Raw genomic sequence first — 23,018 nt, 5'->3', positions numbered from 1 at the left:
GACATGTTCCCTCATATGGTGCGTGATGTCCTGCTGTAGCCAATTTTTGTGATCATGTCACCACTTTTTTCTGTGAACGGAAGAAGATCCTACAGAAACCATGTCTATGCTTAAATACTATTCAGTTAAAGGTTGCTGGGGGAAAAAAACTATTTGCTACAAACAAGTTGCTATTAAAACAATTCTTTGGCATTTTGCTGCAAGGAATTACTTCTTTGACCTCTGATATGTATGATTTATTGTCTATATTTGAATAACTACACATAGCAATCTAACAGATTCCTGTCATATTTAAAAAATAGACCATTGCTAGGGATTTCTTGTCATTTCTGGTCTTGTTTTCTCATTAAACTAATAGTTTTCTATTTAAATAACTTAAAATAAAAAATGACACACTTGCAGTTGTAGTTCTACTCTCCCCAGCATATCAACAACACAAAGTATCTGACTGACACTCCTCACAGAAACAAACTGAAGTATTTTTTGCCCAAATCTAAAGCACGGGACATCACAGCCCAAAGCTACCAGCCACAGAGTGACGTTCCCTGCCTCCACTGCCCCGAGTTTCTTATTTTCTTGATTTTCCAGATAACTGGTTCAGCCTGTCCAAAAACCAAATGAGAGAGAGAAAGCACAAGTGTTTGTGACAGGAGGGCACATGGGGAGAAGTGACATCTTTTACTGTCATTATGTTTGCAGAATCCTCACTAGATGGCAGTGTCGTGTAGGAATATCGTTTGACAAGTTTCACCAGACATGGCATACTTTTAGAAACTTTCTTTGAGTGTGTGTGTTGGTATAACAGAAATGCAATAACTGCTCAAAGTTATGGCTGTATGGAGGAAGTGTCTGAGCCTTACCATTTGGATGTTTATTTTAATAATTCTTCATCTGAGTGTGACCTTTGACCTCGCTGGGTGCTCTCTTTGGCAGGGGGCCGTCCTGTGGGTGTGGTTCAGTGGTTGCAGAAAGCTCAGGAAATGAATGTTTTATCAGCCTGTGCAAAGACAACAACAACAGCATAGTGGGGAGGAAAAGAGAAATCTCTAAATTTAACTCATCAGCTGCTGCCAACTCAAATAAAATCATCAGAGGACAGTTTCCTGTTGGTTTCTCTTCCAAAACATCTGGATTTTCATTAGATGGATAATATCCATGTTTATTGAGAACATAAATATTAAAGATGTATCATAGATATCACGGCAGAGCCTTGTTGAGCTGGAATCTGCACAAAAAGTTAACATATTTCACTCTCTTGGTGTTTCTTGATGGGGTTTTAAGTACTAACTGCACCCAGACGGACCTATCATGGGCATGCATCCCACATATACTGTTTGATCATTTATCATCATTGTGCATTTGTTACTATAGTCGAATTTGTAGCTTATTGCCTATAGAATGTATTTCTATATCTCCACAGCAATAGCATGCACTCTTCTCTTCAGATGCCTGATGTATTCAGGAGCTGCAGAAAGAGGGAGAGCAGCACATCCTACTCACTCACTGTTAGAGAGTATGTGGGAGGAGGTGATAGCGGGCAAGCATTCACTGTGTGCAATGTCCTCCTTGACAGCGAAATTTAGAAACATGAAGCATGTTCAATTTGCAGAGGAAAAATACGCCTGACAGGAGACTGCTGCAGTTTTAGATACAGATTTGCAAGTAATTCCTGCTTATTAAAACATGTAGTATTACCTTCAATACTAAGCTTGTCCCTCCCATTTTTTCCCCATCCAGTCCAGTCCCATCTTAAAGCTTAGTATCCAGAACCTCCTCTGACAAGTTTCCTTGCTTTCCTGTGAGAATAGGCAGCCGCCGTCACAGAAGAGCCGAGGGAGTTCAGGAGATCAGAGGCAAAGCAGCAGTTGCCTTTCTTCTGGGAAACCAGATGACCCTCTTCAAAGTGATAATGTAAACAGCTAGTAACTGCTGGAACCGTGGGAGTTTGAAGAAAACCTGAAGAATTATCCTGCAGGATAAAAACTACCAACACCGTAAGTTGTATTCTTTTTACATTTTTACCCATTGTAGCTGGCGTTCGCTGGAGCTAAGAACAAAGCACATTTTGTGATCTGTGGGCTTTGAAGCTTTGGGAGAGTAAGAGGTTATTTTCAATGCGCTGATAGCAGATAAAGGACAGTTTATGTGATACATGTTTTTGTGAAACAATTTACAAAACATCAAGACATGGTGTATATGGTTTCTGTGCGTTAACTTTTTTGCATTAAGATTTGATTACTTTTACAGCATTCTATAGCTTTAACATTGTTGTAGATCTTCATTGCTAAACAGGCCTGTCTGCATCTGCAATGTCAACTCCAGCTGCAGAGGCTTCAAACAGCTGCTTTCAATTAATGTCACCCTGTAGAAACATTACTCTGAACAAGCATTTGTTGACTTTAGATGTGGGGCTGAGGCAGAAACAGGATTTCATAATATGTGTGCCTGGTGATGTGAGTTATAGACAGCCATAAAACTGAAAAGGCAGGTCGTGACCCAAACCCTTTCACCCATGCAATGGATTGTTCCTGTTCACATTTTTACACAGTTTTCATTTTATGAATATTACCTTAGATTAAGTTTTTTATCAGCTTCTTGCCCAGTGAATTTCATAATAAATGGCATTCTGTTACTCCACTAAATATGGGCATTTTTTGGTTTGTAGTAAATGTCAGGTTTTTGCATAAATGTTAGTGGTTTACAGAAATTTTATAGAATTACTAAATTGAAAATCAACCCTTCATTTTCCCAGAGTGTTGGTTGTGACAACATACGAGGGATCTGTTAGCCAGACCGCTACTACAGCCCTGAGTTAAAGTGAGCCACACACTAACCACTAGATCTCCAACATGGAGGCCATCCAAAGACAACCACAGTAGGGACTACAGCCACCTCATCCACTTAGATAAACAAAGTCTGCAATGTGTGGGTGTGTGTGTGTGTGTGTGTGTGTGTGTGTGTGTGTGTGTGTGTGTGTGTGTGTGTGTGTGTGTGTGTGTGTGTGTGTGTGTGTGATTACGTGCATGACGTGTGTGCCGATGCGGTTCTACACCCAAAAGCTGTGAAGGCACCGATCCAACTGTAACAATGTAAATTGTTTCAAGTTAAAAGTGTGCTCTGTTGTTGCCACCCACCCTGCTATGGGAGTGTAGCAGGACCATTTTTAGCAAGTTGTGCAGAGATATATTCTGTGTGAAGTTATGAAGTAACAATGGTATTGTTTTGTAGCAGGAATAAAAAACTCTTCTCTCTCCAAACTTACTCGCAAGGTTGATGCAAGAGCTTTGTGTGCAAGTCTGGCTTAATGCAAATGTGCATTTTAATGTACAGTATTCCAAGAAAACTACTGTAGGGAAGTTCTTGTTTCCAGTCAAAGACATGCATCTACATCCCTTTCAGTAACCTTTGATTGTGATTTGGAAATAGACCATTCCCAGGAGTTTGACTTTATGGACGTTTACATAATGCTCTGATCTGTTATTTAAATCCAAATGTCCATTAAGTTAGACAGTGCCACCAAGAGACAGATATATACACAGGTAGATCAAAAACATTTACTCTCTGTGAGCATTTAGAGAGAATGGTAGGCATGTCAAATGTGGTGTAAAACTCTTTGTGGTCCATGATCCCATTCAGGTATTGAGGGTGGACAATGTGCAGTGTTGGGAAGACATGGTGAAATGATTCAAAATCATTTAAATATTTGGATCTGGAAACAAAATCTAAGCTTCCTAGATCGGTATTATTTTGCTTGCACTCAGGGGAAGGGTCAGATTGAGTTGATAAAAAACGTCCCCAGCAATGGCCAAAGTATAACTACCACAAATGGTTATCAGGAAGATGGGTGGCAAAACTCTGAACGGTTATGGCCAATATTTCAAAGATGTCGGTAGTTGGAAGGGAAACAGTTGTAAATTCAATCTTCTAGGAGATCAATACATAATGGCTTTGGTTAATGAGGGAATACAATGACTCTTTCCCTTGTGCTCTAATTACAAGGAAGAACAATCAGTCAAGGAGGCAGAATAACTAGTGTTATATTTGCTTCTCCTCATTGTATTTCCATGAACTGGTAGAGGGCTCCTTCTTTTTTTTAATGCATTTTGCAGATAACAGCCTCTTGTCTGTAAACCATTCACTCTTCACCTAATTCAGCCTCAGGCAAGAGACAGCATAAGCATCAGTTACCATGGCAACCATGCTGGGAACAGGCCTGAGACAAAGATGTCATTTTTTCCCCCCTCCACATCAATCGTGATAAAAATGTACATCTGCTGCTCTGAATGTTGCTGTACTTTCTGAGTGGTCCCAATAAACCTTGATGATGATTTTGTCTGCCTATTCATATATTATTCCCAATAACAAAGATCCACTGAAAGCAGGCTCTGGTACATTATTCTTGTCCTGCAGTACTTTGGTGTCATCTGTGGTACCTGCTGAGAGTACAATCCGAATTTAGACCATCATCCGTCAGCTTGAAGATGAGACTGCAGATTCCAAAGAAAGAGACAAGCTGTTTCTTTTCATTCCTCAGAATTTAACAGCTGTACAAGATTTAACTGAGCTGTTTGAGTTGATTTGAATAAGTCAATGTAATAATATCCACTGAACCAAACACTGTCACCTAAACTCTGCTTTGATATAGTCCAGTATTAATAATACAAATCATCAGTTATAATGGGTTGGCATTATTATTAATGACCTGAGAATAAAACAGCCCAAAGCTATCAAAGGATCATGGGAAAAAATGAGGCATGAAAAATAATGAAATGCTGTTTGAGTTTTGCATAGAGCTTGCAATGTTTTCTGTGCCAACATCACAATTATTGTGGATCAACTGGTAGATTAAAACAAGTATATAGAAAAGTAAATAAAGTAACACATTTAAAGAGAAAATTCAACAGTTTGACACAAAGATTAGTTTAGTTTGTGAAAACTGAAGGAGCTTTTGTCAAATGAACCCAGATGATATCATTGTGATGCCATCAGGATGATCTCACATTGGGCAGGGAGACGACTAATTTATAACCTCTACAAAGTCAGCTTTTCAAACTGGGGGGAGTTTGAAAGACATGCATGTTTAGTGTCCCCAGGCTGGGAGGGTCTAATTAAACACGCCGTCGAGTTGCATTATGGGAAGTGTAGGATCCAGCATTTTTGGAGCCTAAAAGTCTAAAACCCTAAAAGTCTAAAAGTCAAGGAGCCTGACTGGATCTCTCACAAGTCCACCAACTTTACAGAAGTGCAATACTAAATCACTGGAGTAAAATGTATATTCAATGACACAATTAATGATATTTAAAAATCATATTTTAAAGTTAGTTTTCCACTGTTGAATAATTTCAGAACTTTCTACTTATTTGCCATTTACAATTCACGCACACCCATACATAAATAATGTTACTCTACCAATTTGAAACGTTGCCGACCGTATCTTGAGCCATCAGCTCAGTGGCCTCCTCTACATTCTCCCTATTCTGAACAGTCCATAGGCTATATCATGTATCTGCCAAACGACAAATATCAGAGATTCGGAGAAACTACACACAAGCACAAGCCTCGGTGCCGTTATAAACCTTATCTCAAACCCATGAGCAGTAGAGATGAGACCAATTTATGAGAGAGAATTTGTAGGTCAAATGTGGCTTTATGCATCCCTACTTTCTCAGTACATGCTCTGCCTGCCACAGTGCCAGACTTCTTTCTTAAGCTCAACCAAAGTTCAACCACAACATGGTACTGGTTATTATTCTTTGTACTGATGTCTTTCTCACAGGTTTGGCTGTGGATCCAGGCAACATTTGTGTGTCTGCATGTGGAGGTTATTTGATAAGTTATTTGGGAGGTTATAGTTGGTTTGTGACAAGACAAAGGTGTGCTTTTATCTGTGGACATCATTAACCTGAGCAGTAATCTGTATGAATGAGACGTTGACTAATAACATCTGACATTTGGTCAATGCTTCCAAGATAGACTGCCATCGCTGAAAAGTTCAAATAGTCAGCAAGAATGCGGGGGCTGGCGGGTGGGAGGATGTGGTGTGTGTGTTTAGTGCCTATGTGTGTGCAGACATTTAAGCTTGTATGTGGTTTTGTTGGGAGCTCTGCCAGAAAACAGGGAGGCAGGGTTTCAGGGTTTGAGGGTTCACACAGCTCTGGAGTGAGAAAGTTCTGTTTTTCATTACATCAACCAATATGTCCACATATCTGCTCCGCCTCCCAGACTCCACTCTGTTTCCTGGCATTGTTATGTCAGTCAGTGATCCAATCCTTCTCTCTCTTACTTCTTAAATCTTGATATTTGTGTGGGTGTGTCTGATTGTGTGCGATTAAAGGGGTAATAACTCTGAGAGCTGGTGCTGAGAAAATGAGAGATTCCAGAGTTGCCTTCACTATTTGAATTTTGCTACAATACTCTCTGGAGAGACTGGCCAGCACAGCAGAAAATAGTTGAGAGGTGTAAAGAAGAGAGAAGGGATCCCTGCTCTCTTAGCGGGATAACTCTGCACAGTTTCACATTTGCTTTAATATTATTTCCTGTGCACAGTAAGAGAGCCAAATTAATTCACTTGAAGAAAAGCAGCATGAAAGTATTTTCTCAAACCTAGCATGAGGCTCCATTAGCAGACCTGTGCTATTATCGCTATATTATCATTAGATGATGTGCTATATGACTTCCATGAAAGCATAGACAGCAGATTCAGTGATGATCATTTTACTGTTCTAAGCGACCAAGTGGTGGATAAATATATGTCACCTAGTGAATTAATTCAAATAACAAATATTAATGCATGTGGCACATGAAAGTGATCAGAATACATTAAGGTTGCAGATGTGGGATTGTGAAGTGTAATTTGAATAAAATCATCAGAAATGGTATAGTCTTTCCTCCTAGAGAGAACATATGTGTTCCATTGCTTTCTGAGAGCAAACATCCTATATTTTGGAAAACCTTTTTTTTCTAGTGGAGGCACTCGCTTTTGAGGGAAGCACTTGTTCTGGCTTTGAAGTGCTATGTTTTGTTATGGCTAGGCCATATAGAGCTATGATAAAATCTCTACTCAGGGGCTGTGGTAACACACGAGCCTGTCAGTTATTTATGAAATGAAGTGGTAAGCTACGACTTAATGAATCACACATACAGAGACACAGAAAGACGAAAAATCCCAAACTCTGCTTTAAACTGTAGCAACTTATATTAAGGTTCCTTGTGGGATATTAAGAATACCACAATAGTTAAATAAAGTCGCTAAACTAGAGCGACGGTGTGGTTGTAAAGAAGAGCCTGAAAAGCTGAACTGATCCTGTGTGGCCATCCCTTTGTCCCGCTGCATACATAAGGCCTATAGTGGGTGGATAAGTGAAGTCACATGGTCACTTTTCCTTTTTCCCACACAAACACACCCACATCCTCCTCCATGCAGCCCCACTCTTCACTCTTCTTCATCTCACTACTCACCCGCAGCAGGCAGTCTGCTCCGTCTGGTTACTGTAGCTGCACCAAGTTGCGCTCTTTCCCACAATGTAGCTATCCGAATCGGGAATAACATCCGTCTGGTTTATTCACATTTCTGCAGCCTCTGTCGGAGAAGTTCAACATCACATCGCCCGGAGTCAGTTACTTTACGAACTGAGCACTTTGTTACAGGTAATTTTCAACTTACAGTAACAGTTTTGTCCTCGTGGGTTTGTGTTCGCTTTGTTTTCATTGAGCTTGTACAAGTCTCAAAGTGTAGCTTCGGCTAATATATCCCCCTCCCGCGTTACTTTTCGTAGTATAAATTGTTTAAAGTTGTAATGTGACGCCATGCATCGCGTGCTCTGGATAACAGGCTGCTACTAAACCCGCAGTCAAAGTTTACATTCGGTTTGGTTTAGTGCAACGGTTTAATTTGCAGGCCTAAAGTAATGTAGCCCTGGCTGAATCTCCTGTATCCCTCCACCCCCACATCCAGGTACCACAGCAGCACTAAAGGTGCTAACTGCTATTCAAGATGGCCAATTTACATGAGGCCTACCTTTGTTTACTATTGACAATGCTTTATAGCTGCTGGCTGAACGATAGAAGTGTCTGCTTTCATCTCACTTAATTGGCCTCCATGTGTGTAGAGAAAAAAGAGAGAGAGAGAGAGAGATACAGTGAACTTTTCCGACCCACAAAGTAATAGAAAATAAGTTCTTGTGAGAATAAGAGGTGTTGGGTCTTTGAGTGTAAGACGTTCACATTTATTGTTGTGTTATTGAACTGTACTTCTCTAAAAGTACCTTCATTATGTTCACAGCAGCATCCTTTTTGAACATCAACAGCTTTGTACTCACAAAGCGGCATCCATCATATAACAATGTCCTCATCACTTTTGTCTCCATCTCTGTAATTACATGAGTCACCACAGCACCCATACAGTATCTTTTCTGTTAGAACAACACCCATTGCCTTGACAGCCTGGATGTAAAGTAAGCTGTGATGTTTCATCCTCTCTTACAGATTACAGAGGAAGAGCAGGAGGTTGTTTAGCAAAGACATGAGTCTGGTGGAGCTGAGGCAGACGGCGGGGTCTCTCACCCTGTCCCTGTCCAGCAACGACCCCAAGGAGCGCTACTTCGACCGCGTGGACGAGAGTGACCCAGAGTACCTCCGCGGCAGGAATATGTCGCCAGACCTGAGGCAGGACTTCAACATGATGGAGCAGAAGAAGAGGGTCACCCAGATCCTGCAGAGTCCGGTATGTAGCCCGCAGCAAAAGTGCCCTCCTACACACAAGCATTCAGCGTGTATGAGTAATAAACAGTCCTTTTAATGCTGGAGAGGCATTCCGTACCTTCACTCAAAACTGACTGAAATGCATTGTTTTTTCTTGTTTATGTAAAGATCAATTCATACACTCTGCTTGGCTCAAATATGAGATTAGCTGTGTGTTTATGCTGCAGCTATAATTAAATCTGGTACTGTGGCAGATAAACTTCCATCTGTATGTGTGTTTACATATTGACATATCAGTTTCATCTCGTTGCTGTTTTACCAGTGTTATTACATGTTTACTAACCAATTATTTCTATAGTTAGACTAGGCTGCATATTCTAATACATTTCTTACATACTTAATATAGACAATATCTGTAGTGTAAGCTAGAGCTGATGGTCAGGCAAAACAAGCAATTTAAATGGGCATTTTCACTATTTTCAGACACTTAATAGCTTAAACCATGAACCGTTAATGAAAATATGTTGTTGTAGCAATGTTGTAGCTCGAATTGTAGCATTTCAGTCTTCACCCATATACAGTAGCAGCTATTTTATCAGAAACAGAGCAGTGCAGTCTGGTTCAATGAAGTATAAGGATGCTCCTTGTATCATAGAAGTGCAGAGAAATAAGACGAGCCCACACTCATCTGTGATTGCATAACAAGCCCAACAAGTGGAGCTCATCTCATCACCATGGGAACCGTGGTGGGATGAAGCAGAATGCTGGAGCTTAGCTGCAGCACAGAGGAAAAAAAGTGCTGTTTCAAGACTCACAGATTGATTGTGAGGTTTAATGCGATCCCCCTGCTTCTAGTCGAGGCCTTTTCACAGACATACAAAGAGGTTTCTAGTGGTCTTTGGTGATTTGATTTGTGTACAGAATGTAATAAGCATGCTGTGCTCCCTGGCATCCTGAGGTGTTGGCATAAGGTTAAGGTTAGGTTGTGTATAAAGTGTTGCTAGGTTAATGGAGCTTTACCATAAAAAGTCTTTTTCTATTTTTTTTTGTCTACAGGTGTTTAAAGATGAGTTGGAAGGCCTGATTCATGACCAGATGACAAAGGGCAACAACCCTACAGGTCTCCTGGCTCTGAGACAGATTGCTGACCTGGTCATGGCCAACACCTTGGGAGGGGCTGGCCCCCTGACTTCGCCAATCAGTGAGTAGCAGTGTGTCTCATTGTTGTGTGTGTGTGTGTGTGTGTGTGTGTGTGTGTGTGTGTGTGTGTGTGTGTGTGTGTGAGCGTCTCCATCTATTTCCCTTTGGGCCTGATTATCATTCACTGTGTTTACTCTGTGTGCATTGTGCAGGCTGAATATCTTTATTGTCAGAGGCTGAATTGTCAGACTCTTGTGACACTGAACAACCCTGAAACAGCAGAAAAGGCAGAAAGCTGTTGACAGCATTCTTCATTGTCAGTTTTCTATTAAGTAGCCCTCATGACCAGTCTTGGTCATGAATTACAGCAGTTTGCGATGCTAATTATGTTAGCCTTTCCTCTTGGCTTTAAGTTTCTGTGGAGGTCACAGAAAACCGTAAGTTTGGGAAACATCTATGTCGCTGTAGGAAATGGCTATGAGGTCGCATAGGCAGATCTGCTCTTTTAAAAAGCTAAAGTGGCTGTAAAAGTTAGGGTCCTGTATCATTAAATGCCCTTATATGGCGTTACAGCCCGAAATAAACTTTGGTTGGTCGGAATTCTGAGAAAGGCCTTTTTTAAGCTTCAGCTGTAGAGACTCTCTGGCATGTTTTTACTTTATGTGGAAGCAAACCGTGTAAACAACCTTGTAGATGTTTGAAAAATTGCAAATTTATGTTGTTAATGCATCACCAAGTTACTGATGATGTTATGTCTTGTGGCAGGTGTTGGGATGGTGACTCCAGTCAATGACTTGTATAGCATCGAGTCTCCCTCCTTTGCCAAAGGGGAGAAACAGAGTCGCTGCAGGCTGGCCAGCCTCTACAGGCTTATTGACATCTTCAGCTGGGCTCGTTTTACAAGCTCCTACATTACTGTGAGTACAACTTCACAACTTCTTGCTGCTCCAGTGCACCTCTGTTTATGTATGCTGCACAAGGTTTGTGTATCTTTATGTGTGCCTCATGTTCTTTGGCTACTGAGAGGATTAACGGGGAATACCTCATTATTTTCAGAGCCCGTATATTATTTATGGTTTGGAAAAGTCAGATTTGTGAATATTTGCAGCTCCCCAACAGCAAGAACTCATAGTGAAATATGTGATGAACACCTGCGATGTTGAGATATAAAGCTCAAATTTTCCCCAAAGACAAGGCCTAGAAAGTACTTCTTATCAACCCACACAATGATTTGAGTTTTTCAGAATGACGAGAGTTTTCCTTTGTGGTTCAGAGTTTCCTGTACCCTTGACTCTGTGAAAAGGGTTTCCCTGCTCTGAGTAGCTGTTAACCCCACTTAAAGAGTAGAGATTTGGTTTCCTGTGACACTGACAATAATTAATTTATAGGGAGAAAAATAGCAAACACTGTTTATACACCGTCGTAACATCACAGACAATTCAGAATGTCTGTCTCGTGTTATTGATTACATTGTAACCTAGATAACTGTTGGATTTTAATAACGTGTTAATTTTGTTTCAGGTGCGTGTCAATAAAGAGCAAGATCATGTTCTTATTAGTCCACAAGGTCTGTCTTTCGCTGAGGTGACGGCAGCTAATTTGGTAAGCATAATGGCTTTGTTGCTATTTTTCAATCATGAGTGCAGACTGCTTTGTCATGGAAGTTCATCATGCATTGGGCAAAATTTGGAACACAATTTCCATATTTTGGTGAAATCAAAATGTATGCCATTGACAATTCATTGAATGAATACCCTCCTATTTTAAAATTTAAGGAATATGTAGTGTAAATGCAGTAAGAATTTTTAAAAATGTTTTAATTTGAATGGGAATGGTCAGATCCCTCTGATGGTTAATACTGGATGTGTGTGTTCAACATATTATATGTTACGTCTGCCAGACCAACCACCTGTAGGAACCAGAGTTCCTACAGGTTTCTAGTTGTATCCAACAGTAAACTACAGTGCTCAAATACCATTAGTCTCTCTCTCGATTCAAAATACGTAATAATAGCGTGTGTTGTCATTCGTCTCCAAAAAATAAGTCTTTAGTCCTACCAAAGAAAAAAATAACTTTGTATGGAAGAACAGCATCTGCTCAGATCCCAACTTGACTCTTGCTTTATTAAATGTAAGCACCACTGAAAGGTAAATCAACTTCAGCCTATACAGAATATGGTAATTATACAAAAACGGTGTTAGCAACATCAACTGTAAAACATTTACTTGTATACAGTATGTAGTTTGATTTTGAATTAGGTCATTTACAATGAACTAGAAAGTGATTTATATTTATAAAAAATTTAGGATATTCAAAATTAATTTATGTCTTGATTGTCTTGATATTTGCTGTTTGGAGTATCAGTGTTTGCTGTGTTAACAACTGCATCCACATAGATGCTAGTGCAGTGTCATGTTTATAGAAGGTAGATGACGAAGAAGTAATTTTGCCTTAAATGCACTCTGTGGAGTATTTGACTACTAGTAGTGCTATGGAGCAATGTTTTACGAGTGGATCCCTGCTTTACTAGTATGTCATGCATTCCCACAAGGACACACATGCACACACACAAGCATGTGGATGTCGCGATACACATATACATAGTAATGCACCAGCAAAAGGCCGGGAAGTAGGAGAATGCTAGCTAACTAGCAAACATGGGTGTAAACGATGGAGGTTCCAAAACATGAAAAAATGGCTTTGCAAATGTTTTACAAAAGAAATACATTCAACACTGTTTTAGGCCTCAAGAATAGATACAATGCGTTTTTGTTAGTAATTAATGAATGCACACCAAAGCTTTGTATGTTTACAAGAAAACTCCACCGGGTACCAGCCTTTAATGGTTAAATCATACTGAATGTAATTACCTACATGTTTAGTATTTAAAAATATTATTCTGGCATCTTCTGAAATAACAATGAGTCAAAGATGGTTCTTCTTTTTCTCTGCCACGTGTAGGTGAAAGTGAACATAATTGGTGAGGTGGTGGACCAGGGTTCTACGGACCTGGGCATCGACCACTTTGGGTTTGCTCCTCATTCCGCCATTTACTCAATGCGCCCTGATGTGAGATGTATCATCCACATACATACCCCCGCTACAGCTGCTGTAAGTACGCTCCAGGCCGATATTAAATGAGCTTCATCTTAGTCAAAGCATAAAAGCTGTTGCTAAATACTTATTTTGCACCAGCAAAAAAGACTGAATTCAAAGCAGCCCCCTGCTACTTAATTTAGATGCCTGTAACACGCTTTTACCATTTCCTTTGAAGTGTGGCTTTAAAATGCACAGCACATGCTGAACATCGCTGTGTAAAGTTTTATTTGTGCCTGACAGCAAAAAAAAAAAAGGGCCTCTATTTATATGTTGGTGCGTCACAGTCTTACTTGCTTTTATACCATGTTAACAGGTGTCCTCGATGAAATGTGGAATCCTGCCCATATCCCAGGAGGCTTTGCTTCTGGGAGACGTGAGCTCCTTTGGTTACCATGGAAGCCTGGGTAATAAAGAGGAGAAGGTGGAGTTTCAGAAAGCTCTGGGCCCTACTGCCAAGGTACTGTCAAACCAAGGGACTCCATTAGTGACTCACTCACTTTCTCATGGGTTAGAGCAGGCTTTCAACTACAGGCTAGAAGTCATGAGTTATTACATTATACTGTGTGCACCACTGGTTGTATGTGAGGTTATTTGTACCTTGGTTAGTAAATGTAAATTAATTAACTGAAGTATGTTACACAAATGTACTAAAATGTAAAATGTAACACCTTTTTGTTTTGCTTACCAACTTCAACCAGAAGCATTTTGTCTAAAACTGATCATTTTCTTCAGCGTTTTAGCACTAACAAATGAAGGGAACAGAATATTAGAAACACCTTTTAATAGAATAGTTGAAAATGTATTTAAGCTTATACGCTTTAATTGCTGAAGATTGATCTTATAGCTGTCGTGTTTTTTATATTTAATTTACTTTTATATATATATATATATATATATATATATATATATATCATTTGATTGGTATGTTGTTGTTTTTTTTTACACACTGGAATATTTAATTGTAGGATAATAATTTCCATGACCTGCTGAATGTCTGTGTGTTCACATTAAGAATAGAAAAAAACACCTGTTTAGAACAGTGATATCTGAGCTTCTCTGGAAAAGAAATCTGGATTTCTTTTAAACGCGTTGACCTTTTTCTCAAATGAAGCTTTGGCCATATTCAATATGATCAGCCGACACTGAAACATTTTAGAAAATATGGAAAAGGATAATAGGTCTCCTTTAATGTAATTAATGTACATTAGCACATCTGGATATGCTATTGTATTAGCTCAGCTGGATTTGTTTAGGGTTTCATGGTGATAATGGTGGGCCATCAGGCAGCTCAAATCTTTCCTGTGTTTTTCAGATGATGATCCTCAGGAACCATGGGCTGCTTGCTTTGGGTGAAACAGTAGAAGAGGCTTTTCACTACGTGTACCACTCACAGCAAGCTTGTGAAATCCAGGTATAAAAAGCTCAATTTCTATTCTTGATACTACCACTTCCTGGTAATGACATGTAAATGCACCATTCAGGTCAGAGCAGTTTGTAAGCTTCAGTGAGTATGTTTACATGCACACCAATATTTCACCATTATTCTGAATATGACAATATTCCGAATTTGATTCAGGTCATGTAAACAGCATATTATGAATAAGGCCTTTAGCATTTTTCGATAAAGACATGTGGGATACGCAGGTATTATTTGGGTTTTAGAGGCATTCTTTAGACATATATACAGTGTATTCAGATATGCGTCTCTATCGTGGGTTTTACCGCAGTTTGCAGCCACAGTTTACGGCCTGTTTACAGCCTGTTTACGGCTTACGGTCAGCTCTGTGTGTTGCTATGATTGTTGTACACAAACCAATCGGCCAACAGTTCAATAGTCCAGCTGCAGTAGAGATGCATGCTCAAAAGAAAAGAAACACAGTTACTTTTAAACATTATGAAAGACAAATATCAGCAGGTTTTTAGATATGTGCAAACATCGCAACGCCGACCTTTTCAAGGAGGTTGAAGGAATGAAAGAGGATCGCTGTGCTCCAACAAGTCCACCACCAAACTTTAAAAAAAAATCTTTTTATGTATATAATCTTTCAAGATCTTTTTTTTTTTTTTTTTTGAAAAAAACAAAATTTCTTTCCAAAAAACAAAGTATTACTGCAGTGCCTGAAATGGAAGCACAGCAAATGTCTAAAATACAGAATGTTTGAACAAAGCTAAGTCAAATATGTGCTAGAGAGCACTGTGCACAGTGGAGGCAGTTGGGATTGTTTTTTCATCATCCTGCTGTGTCTGGACTGTATTTGTTTTTCTATTGTTTTTGCCGCATGTTGACAGCCCAGCATATAATCACAATTATTTTGAAATGTACATCCTACTGTATCTTGGAAGAGAAAAAAACTTCAGTCTGAAACTAATGTTCCCTCTCTAAGTACGTTTTGACAGTGCAGCATTTTAATTAATGCATTAGGGAAAACCGTTAGTAAATTTGCACAGAATCAAGATTTGGAGACTCCAAAAGTGGCTCCAAAAGTAAAAATTGTGTATACCAGAATAATTGAGTTGCCTTTGTTTAGGTGAATGCTTTGAGGTGTTCAGGCGGCGTGGACAGCCTCGTGCTGCTGGACAGGGAGAAGTTTAAACCCCTGACCCAGGGAGTGGCCGCGGCCGGGTGGGTGATGGACAACGAGGTTAAGTGGAAAGTGGGCGAGGCCGAGCTCGAGTCCCTAATGAGGATGCTGGACAACCTGGTAAGTGAACCCTGACCTGTGCCTTTTACCCATGATGCTTTGAGTTTCCTGTCTCAGCCGCTTCCTTCGGGAAGTGTCTGATTAGAGAACACAATGAAACTAGACAGGTTTTTTGTTAATCTAATCTGAAAAAAAGATTTGTGTAATTGGATCATAGTGTTTTATGATAGCTGTCAATGTGGGAACATTTGTTCACTACAATTACAGATACTCATGTAATTATTGTCAGACCATGTTTTTTTTTTTTTGGTCTGTAGCTAACATGCTGTCTGCTGGTCTTGTTTCATTTAAACCCCGCTCTTCTAACCACACTGCTAATGACCAGCCCCTGACATGTTCTATCTGTTTGAGTGTCAGTCTCGCCAACAACTGTGGCTGGAGTGGGCTGCAGCTGTGTTAGCTCTGTGTGATCATAGCCCGCCCACCCCTCTCGATCATAGCTTCCAGATGGTGAGGCGTGCTGTGGGCAGTGGCGGCCACACACACCACACAATAGTGTAAGGTCTCCAGTGTACTCAATTTGGAAATCGGATTTGGCGTTTTCTCCAAGACTGTTGAATATGGCGCTGGGGGCAAATGCCAGTACATTCACTGCAGCAACAACAACAACAACAACAGGAGTGCCAACAGAGTGCGGTGAACGCGATGAATATCTCTGTGCATGTTTAACTTGGATTAGTAGTATGTCTTCCCTAACTGAAAGGAGGTAACAGATACAGGTTCTTTCTACTATTGTTCATAACAATGTATATGTTAATCATGCCTATACCTAAAAAAAGTGCTACTAATCATTCCAACATTTGGAAACTGTGCTTTGGGTGGCAGTGAACAATACTGTGAATAAATAATGGTCTGCTCGCACTGTGGTGATCAAAGCTCAAAGCAGGGATCATTTCCAGTGGCAAACTTGCCATATTGCCTACGAGAAAATGCCAGTTTTGATTGTAGTGTTGTACTGCCCGCTTCAGACTGCACTCTGAGTGTTCCCATCGTTTTTTTAGTTGTCTCGTCTTTGATGTATTGTTAACAACATGCTGCTTTAAAGATAAAAGTTTTATCTTTTCCCTCTGAAACTGGGCAGATCTACAAAAACGCTGTTTGTATATACATCGCACTTAAATATTTAGAAGCATTGTGTAAGTGGATCTTGGGTGGCCTGTGCATCCTTTGAATTTTGTATCTTTAGCGGTCTCTTATTTAATGGGTCTGGCAAAATAAAAATAAAAACTGTTCAGTAAGTATGTTAGAATAATGTTTCCTCTTCGTGTGATCTTCTAGGGATACAGAACAGGCTACTCTTATAGGAACCCCATCGTCCGTGAAAAACCCCGCTCTAAGAACGACGTAGAGATCCCTGCCACGGTGTCAGCGGTGCCACCGGAGGACAGTGAGCTGGGTCTGCGTAGCCCCTTCAAGTTTATGGCGCAGAAACAGCAGAGAGAAAGGACTCGGTGGCTCAACTCACCCAACAGCTACTTGAGGGTCAATGTTCCTGAACATTCGCCCAGCGGGGATGTCAGCCCCAGGACCAAGACCATGGTGCGTTGATTTTCATGTCAAACTGTAACAAGAAATGCAATAATCTTGCTCTTACTGTTTTGGCCTCTGAAGGAAATAGTGATGTGGTTAGCTGCCATTCCTTTGTATTAGCCTGCCCTCTTGTGGCCAGTTTGATAAATACAAGTTTTAAATCTTTGAGTTCTTTCCCCAATTTTTTTTACTTTTTCTTTTTCTCAGTGGATGAAGTCTTCACAGCCAGGCAATAGCATCGGCACACCAATAAAGATCGAGGACCCCAACCAGTTTGTCCCACTCAACACTGATCCCACAGAAGTTTTGGATAAGAGGAACCGGGTCAGTTGAAACCAAATTCAGTTGAATTCTCAACACCAAAGACTTAATTTCATTTATTCTTATTGCCTGTATTAAATCATGATTAGAGCTGTTATTTTAAAAACACACCTTTTTTTAAGATCAAATGTACTGTTTAAAGAGACTTGATGCTGACCAATATGTTCTGACAAGTAGGACTACAACTAACATTTTCTTTATGGATTAATCTGCTATTTATTTTCTCGATTAATTGTTTTGCCTCCATTATAATTATATTATATAATTATAATTTTCCACAGCCCGCTGTTGTATTCAACCAAATGTTGAAAACCCCTATATCATTTTGTTTACTGTCATATATGACAAAGAAAAGCAACAAATCCTTAAGTTTGAGGCGCTGGAACCGGCGAATGTTTAGCTTCTAGTTGATTTTCAAAATTGTTGCCAATAATTGTTTTGGCGACCAACTAAACTTGTAATTGCAGGTGTGGTATGGCATTAAGATACTGTATGTAATGTCAAAGATTCGCGAACCAAGTGTAATATGATTTTGTTGGATAAATGTGTTCAGATAAAAGAACAGCACAGAGGTGACCTGATGACTTCTGGACCAAAATCTCAGTTACTAGCAGGCATTGTTGTGGACACCATAAAAGGCCCAGTAAGTATATTTACCATTTGTAAAAGTTATAGTCACAGGTGCAACCACACTGCATGATATAGAATGTGTCACTGTATTTATTTTTCTCAATTGCTTAAGCACATTTTCAAAACACCAGTGGTTGATGTGACAAAGGAGCAAAAACTTCTGTTCACTGAAAAATGCATTACACCAGGTGTCTTTTGTCTTTTAACGTCTTTCTATTCTCTTCTGTCAATCAGGCTTTCATCATTGAGGACGAGGAGCAGACTCGCTCTCTGCCCCCCAACCCTTTCAATGAGCTCACAGAGACGGTGCTTGAGGAATACAAGAGCATGGTAGAAAGAAAGCAACAAGGCCAAGAAGGTAGTCAAACTGTTTCTTTACCATTACAAAGCCTTACAGTGCACCATTGCTCATTAGAGGCACAGAAAACCTCTACTTAATTTAATCCTACTTGGGTTTACACAAGCTCATATCTGACATCATCTCATGTAGATTATAAGTGTATGATGTTTTGAAGTTAATCCTATGCGGTCACAGAGGTCATGAATGAAATTGAGATGGAGAGACAAAGCTAATCTCGCAGTTTAGCAGCAATCTCTGATGTCACCAAGCAAGGCCAACACGAAATAGTTCAAATGAAAAGTTAAGGACCCATTAAATGCAGAGTTCTGAGGAATTATGAAATCAAACTGAACTTGTTTGACTTTGAAATTAAGAAAGACGCATTAGACTTTATTGCATGAATTTGATTACTTGATGTCTTGATGATTATTTGAGTGTGATGCTAATATTGTAGTTATATATGTTGCAACATTTGGCTGTACTCATTTCAGCCACATGAAAGCAGTCTAATTAGTGCTTAGTTCAGGCAGTTAATTAGTCCAGTCAGAGTGCTTGGTTCCTGCCTGGAGGAAATGTTGGAACTACATTCACTGAAATGAGGATATTCCTGCAAAAATGCTTGCAGGAGAAAAATGGCAGTCTATGGCTTCACTCTTCCCTGAGTTGTGAAGTCAGCTCACAGGGATGGTGAGAGATGAGCTGCAAAGACATCGGTCTTGTCACACTACTCATGTCCTGGTTATGACTCCAGACAGGGAAGAAATGTGTGTGCAGGAGGGAAACATATCTACAGCTGCTTTGTAATAGAGTAGCACCTTTATTTTTCTTTGTCTTGGAACACGTCAGTTAATAGAGATTTATAAAATGTAGCAACCTTGTGTAAACCAGCCTAGTGTTCAATGTGCTTTGTTCTAGATCCATACTAGTGGCATGGATCTTACACCTTTTCCCTAGCGCCTCAGCTTCACTTTGTGTTTAGTGCTGATTGGCAAATGTTATAATGCAAACACTAAACTAAGAAGAACATGTTAGCATGCTGAAAAAAATACAATTCTGAGCGATATTAATTTGTTCATCTAGAACGCCTCACTCACATGAACATACCGGCTATAATGAATGACTACCTCCTGATGACTTTAATTATTTCACAGAAGATGATGATGCCACTGATGCAGATGAGATGACAACATTTGATGGCTCTACTATCTCCCTCTCCCTCTCTCCCATAATGACGCCAGCTAAAGGTAATCACCAGCTAGTCAATAGGCATTAAACTGATTATTATTTGAAATTGTTAGCAGTGGCTGCTTGTTTGTTTCTGTTTTATTTCCATCTTGTGTCACATGTAAAAAGCACTGCAATGCATTTCTTATCCACATCCTTCCTCACTGACTTGGTTTCATCTTTTGACAGACAAAATACCCAATGGGAAAGACTACTTGGAAGAGACAGATGAGGATCTGAGCATGGAGGTATCCAAGCTGAGCGTGAGCACTTCGGAAACGGTGGAAATCTCCATTACATCTAAGACGGGGGAGGCTCAGACCCCGGAGAGCCAAACCAAGTCCCCTAAGAAAAAGAAAAAGAAGTTCCGCACACCGTCATTCTTGAGAAAGAGCAAGAAACACAAGGATGAGAAAGTAAAAACAGAAGCCTGAGGGCATTTACTGTAAATAACAATTAGTGTTTTGCGAGGAAAAAACCCATCTGAATTGCCTTTTTAATTTTCGGCTTGTTGAAGGGAGGTGAAATGAGAGAAAAGACTATCTTTTAGTCAGTCTCCCAGGACTGTGTTGTTTTTACACATCTTCCTTCCCTCATTCACAGCTATTATTTCATGTGAAGGTTTTTCCAAGATGTGCCAGAAGATGGTAATATGGATGTTTTTTCCCCCATGAGAATTTGTGATTGACCGCTCCTGAAGGGCTCAGTGAAATGAAATCAAATGAAAAGTAAACGCAAAACTGCATATCCGTGGTTGTTATTACCCATATTGTTAATGGGGTTTAAAAATATCAAAGGTTATGAAAACATCAGATTACAGTTACGTATTTGTGATTTTTTTTCTTCTTTTCTTTTTGCACAAGTTCATTGTTGAATGTATACTGAAAGCTAAGAAAATTGTTTTAACAATTTAAAAATTTCACAATCACACTAGTAGTGTAACAGTGGCTGAACATATTCAGATGATACGACGTTCAGCCTAAGGAGTACGATTTGTATCTGAATGTATTCATAGGGATACTATCTTGTAATATATGTTGGTTCATATTATAGGTATGACAATATAGTGTTTGATAGTTACATAAATGATTTGATAGTCTTTAATATTCAATTTGCATACTAACTCTTATACTAAACATGCTGTGATTGATAATTCAGAAATAATTCATATTGTTTTTACATTTATGTCAGAGGTATTTTTCCCATGGTTGCTGCTTTATTGTAATTGTAACAATGAATTGACTGTGACTAACAGAAAGAGCCCAGCAAAGTGATGGTTCTTCCATATTGATGTTTATGAGTTTGACTTTTACAGAATTGACAGAAAATCACTGCTTGTTTGGACGTCGACAATGAAAGTGCCAAGCCTGAATCACAGAAAGTTTAAAGTGATGGATGTTTTGATTCATTTTGTCAGTTGATGGCAATATGCTGTGGTAAAGCTTGTCTTCATAGCCACTGTTAGAGTTTGATATAAAGTATATTAGAGGATCATATATTTACATCCCAGTCAATAATGTGAATGATTTGTTGTGACCCAAAGGGAGTGAACTCTTTGCCTTTGTAAATAGTCTGTTTTTGTGAAGTTCCTTTGTTACGCTAAACCAAATGTTAAACAATGAAACTTAGAAATGTGACAGTACAATCTAATAACACCATTTTAACACTTCTTTTATCCTATTTTTTATTCACCTTAATTAAGCTCCTTATTTAGTGAACATGCACAGCGCATTGTGTTTACAAATTGTATTACTTATGTAATTTGTGTGCCTAGTGCTTGTATTTCCCCACATTGTTTACATTGGTATTTTGTGTCACCTGTTTCCTTCATGGTGCTTTACATTACAGTCACCTTCCCTCAAAGTCAGTCCTTTTAAAATTGCCTTCCACCTGAAGTAATAAAAGCTTGGACATGTTTCCATAACTGTTTTATTGCTCTCTTGCCTATTGGCTGAAAGGTATGTGACGTTATCATTTCTTATCTTTACTCAAATACTGTTTCAAACATGAAGGGATCTTTATGTTGTTTGATAATTATGCATTTATTTCAGTATGGTGTGGTGTGAAACTCCAGCTAACTACAACACCTCAAGTATGAAATAAGGCTTTCTAGAAAACTTTACACAACCTACCCTTTTAAAAAAAACAGCGTCCCCCTAAAACAATGCACTCTGTTCAGTAATAATTGACCGTGTGGAGCTGTATAATCAGTCTTCAGCCATTATATGAATGGCCGTTGTCATGGTAATCCACTGAGAGGGGGCTGTGGAGACAAAGAGGGGATTTGTTGTCTCCAACAGGTGTTCATGTTGGGGGAGTGACAGGTTCTATACCTACACCACCCCCAACCTACACACACCTCTCCTAGGAGATGACATACAGACAAGAAGATGAGGTCAAAAGCTAGTGCATTTAATTGAACATAAAAAACAACCAAATAAAAAAAAATATATATATATTTTGAAGTGAGACGCTTATGAATCTTATGCTAACAAAAAAAGATTGCTAGTTAATAATAATAAATTGAACTGGAATTAGTTTTATCTAATCAATGGGAATGATGAACAGGCTTTTTCTTGACTTTTGTCTTTTTTCTTACATAAAATGCATGACCACTGCCAGGCTCCAAACTAGTTATCTGAACAATCCCTTACAATGTATGGATGACAAGGCTTAGCACTGAGCTCTTCCGTGTCCTGATAGTGCTGCGGAGAGGACGGAGCAGGTGACACACGTCTGGCTGCTTGAGTGTCCTTCTGCTGTGACCTCAGGGCAAAGTGCACCTATTGTTTTAGAACAACAGGGGACTGCTGCACTGCTGCACAATGCTTCATCTGAGACTATAGACCACCAGCATACAGGATGATGGCATCAGATCGATAAATAGATAGATAGCTCCTGATAAAAGATATATTTTCCCTTTCAACAACATCCCATTTACCTTTTACTCCCTGCTGTGGGAGACCAGTGTTGGATATTTGGCACATTCTTTCATAAACACACATGCACGCACACACACACACACACACGCCACACACACACACACACACACACACACACACACACACACACACACACACACACACACACACCGGTACCGTGTGACTTTGCCTCCTCTGTGACAGCCGAGCCACTGGTGTAATCCTCTGGCTTTTCAGATTACTCCAGTTGGGGTTACATTCTACACCAACCTACAGCCTATCAGTGTGCAGCTCGCACAGTTGGTCAGCCTGCACACAAGCCTAACAGCACAGATGAGCCTTTTCCTGGTGTGAGCCTTTCCATGTCAGTTTTCCACCCCCCTCCCACATTTGCATTGGTGTTATGTGGAA

General features: G+C 39.7%; 1 protein-coding gene across 2 annotated transcripts; it reads left to right on the top strand.

Moving 5' to 3' along the window:
* The first annotated feature begins 1,610 nt into the window (after window positions 1–1,610).
* add3b (adducin 3 (gamma) b) lies at window positions 1,611–21,610 on the top strand. 2 transcript variants are annotated; one of them, XM_039784411.1, is made up of 15 exons: window positions 1,611–1,994; window positions 8,485–8,722; window positions 9,757–9,901; window positions 10,606–10,757; window positions 11,362–11,442; window positions 12,802–12,951; window positions 13,253–13,396; window positions 14,252–14,350; window positions 15,468–15,641; window positions 16,920–17,180; window positions 17,379–17,495; window positions 18,046–18,135; window positions 18,357–18,480; window positions 19,614–19,706; window positions 19,876–21,610. In XM_039784411.1, the coding sequence occupies exons 2-15, from the start codon at window positions 8,522–8,524 to the stop codon at window positions 20,118–20,120; spliced, it is 2,076 nt and encodes a 691-aa protein (XP_039640345.1). In that variant the 5' UTR covers window positions 1,611–1,994; window positions 8,485–8,521; the 3' UTR covers window positions 20,121–21,610. The 2 variants fall into 2 exon arrangements, with proteins under 2 accessions (XP_039640345.1, XP_039640344.1); XM_039784410.1 differs by lacking the exon at window positions 1,611–1,994 and adding an exon at window positions 7,415–7,647.
* Window positions 21,611–23,018: the final 1,408 nt, after the last annotated feature.

The sequence above is a fragment of the Perca fluviatilis genome, chromosome 19 (assembly GCF_010015445.1).
Source record: "Perca fluviatilis chromosome 19, GENO_Pfluv_1.0, whole genome shotgun sequence".
Lineage (NCBI taxonomy): Eukaryota > Metazoa > Chordata > Actinopteri > Perciformes > Percidae > Perca > Perca fluviatilis.
Note: the sequence above shows the minus strand (reverse complement) of the source record. Positions and strands in the feature narration are given on the sequence as shown.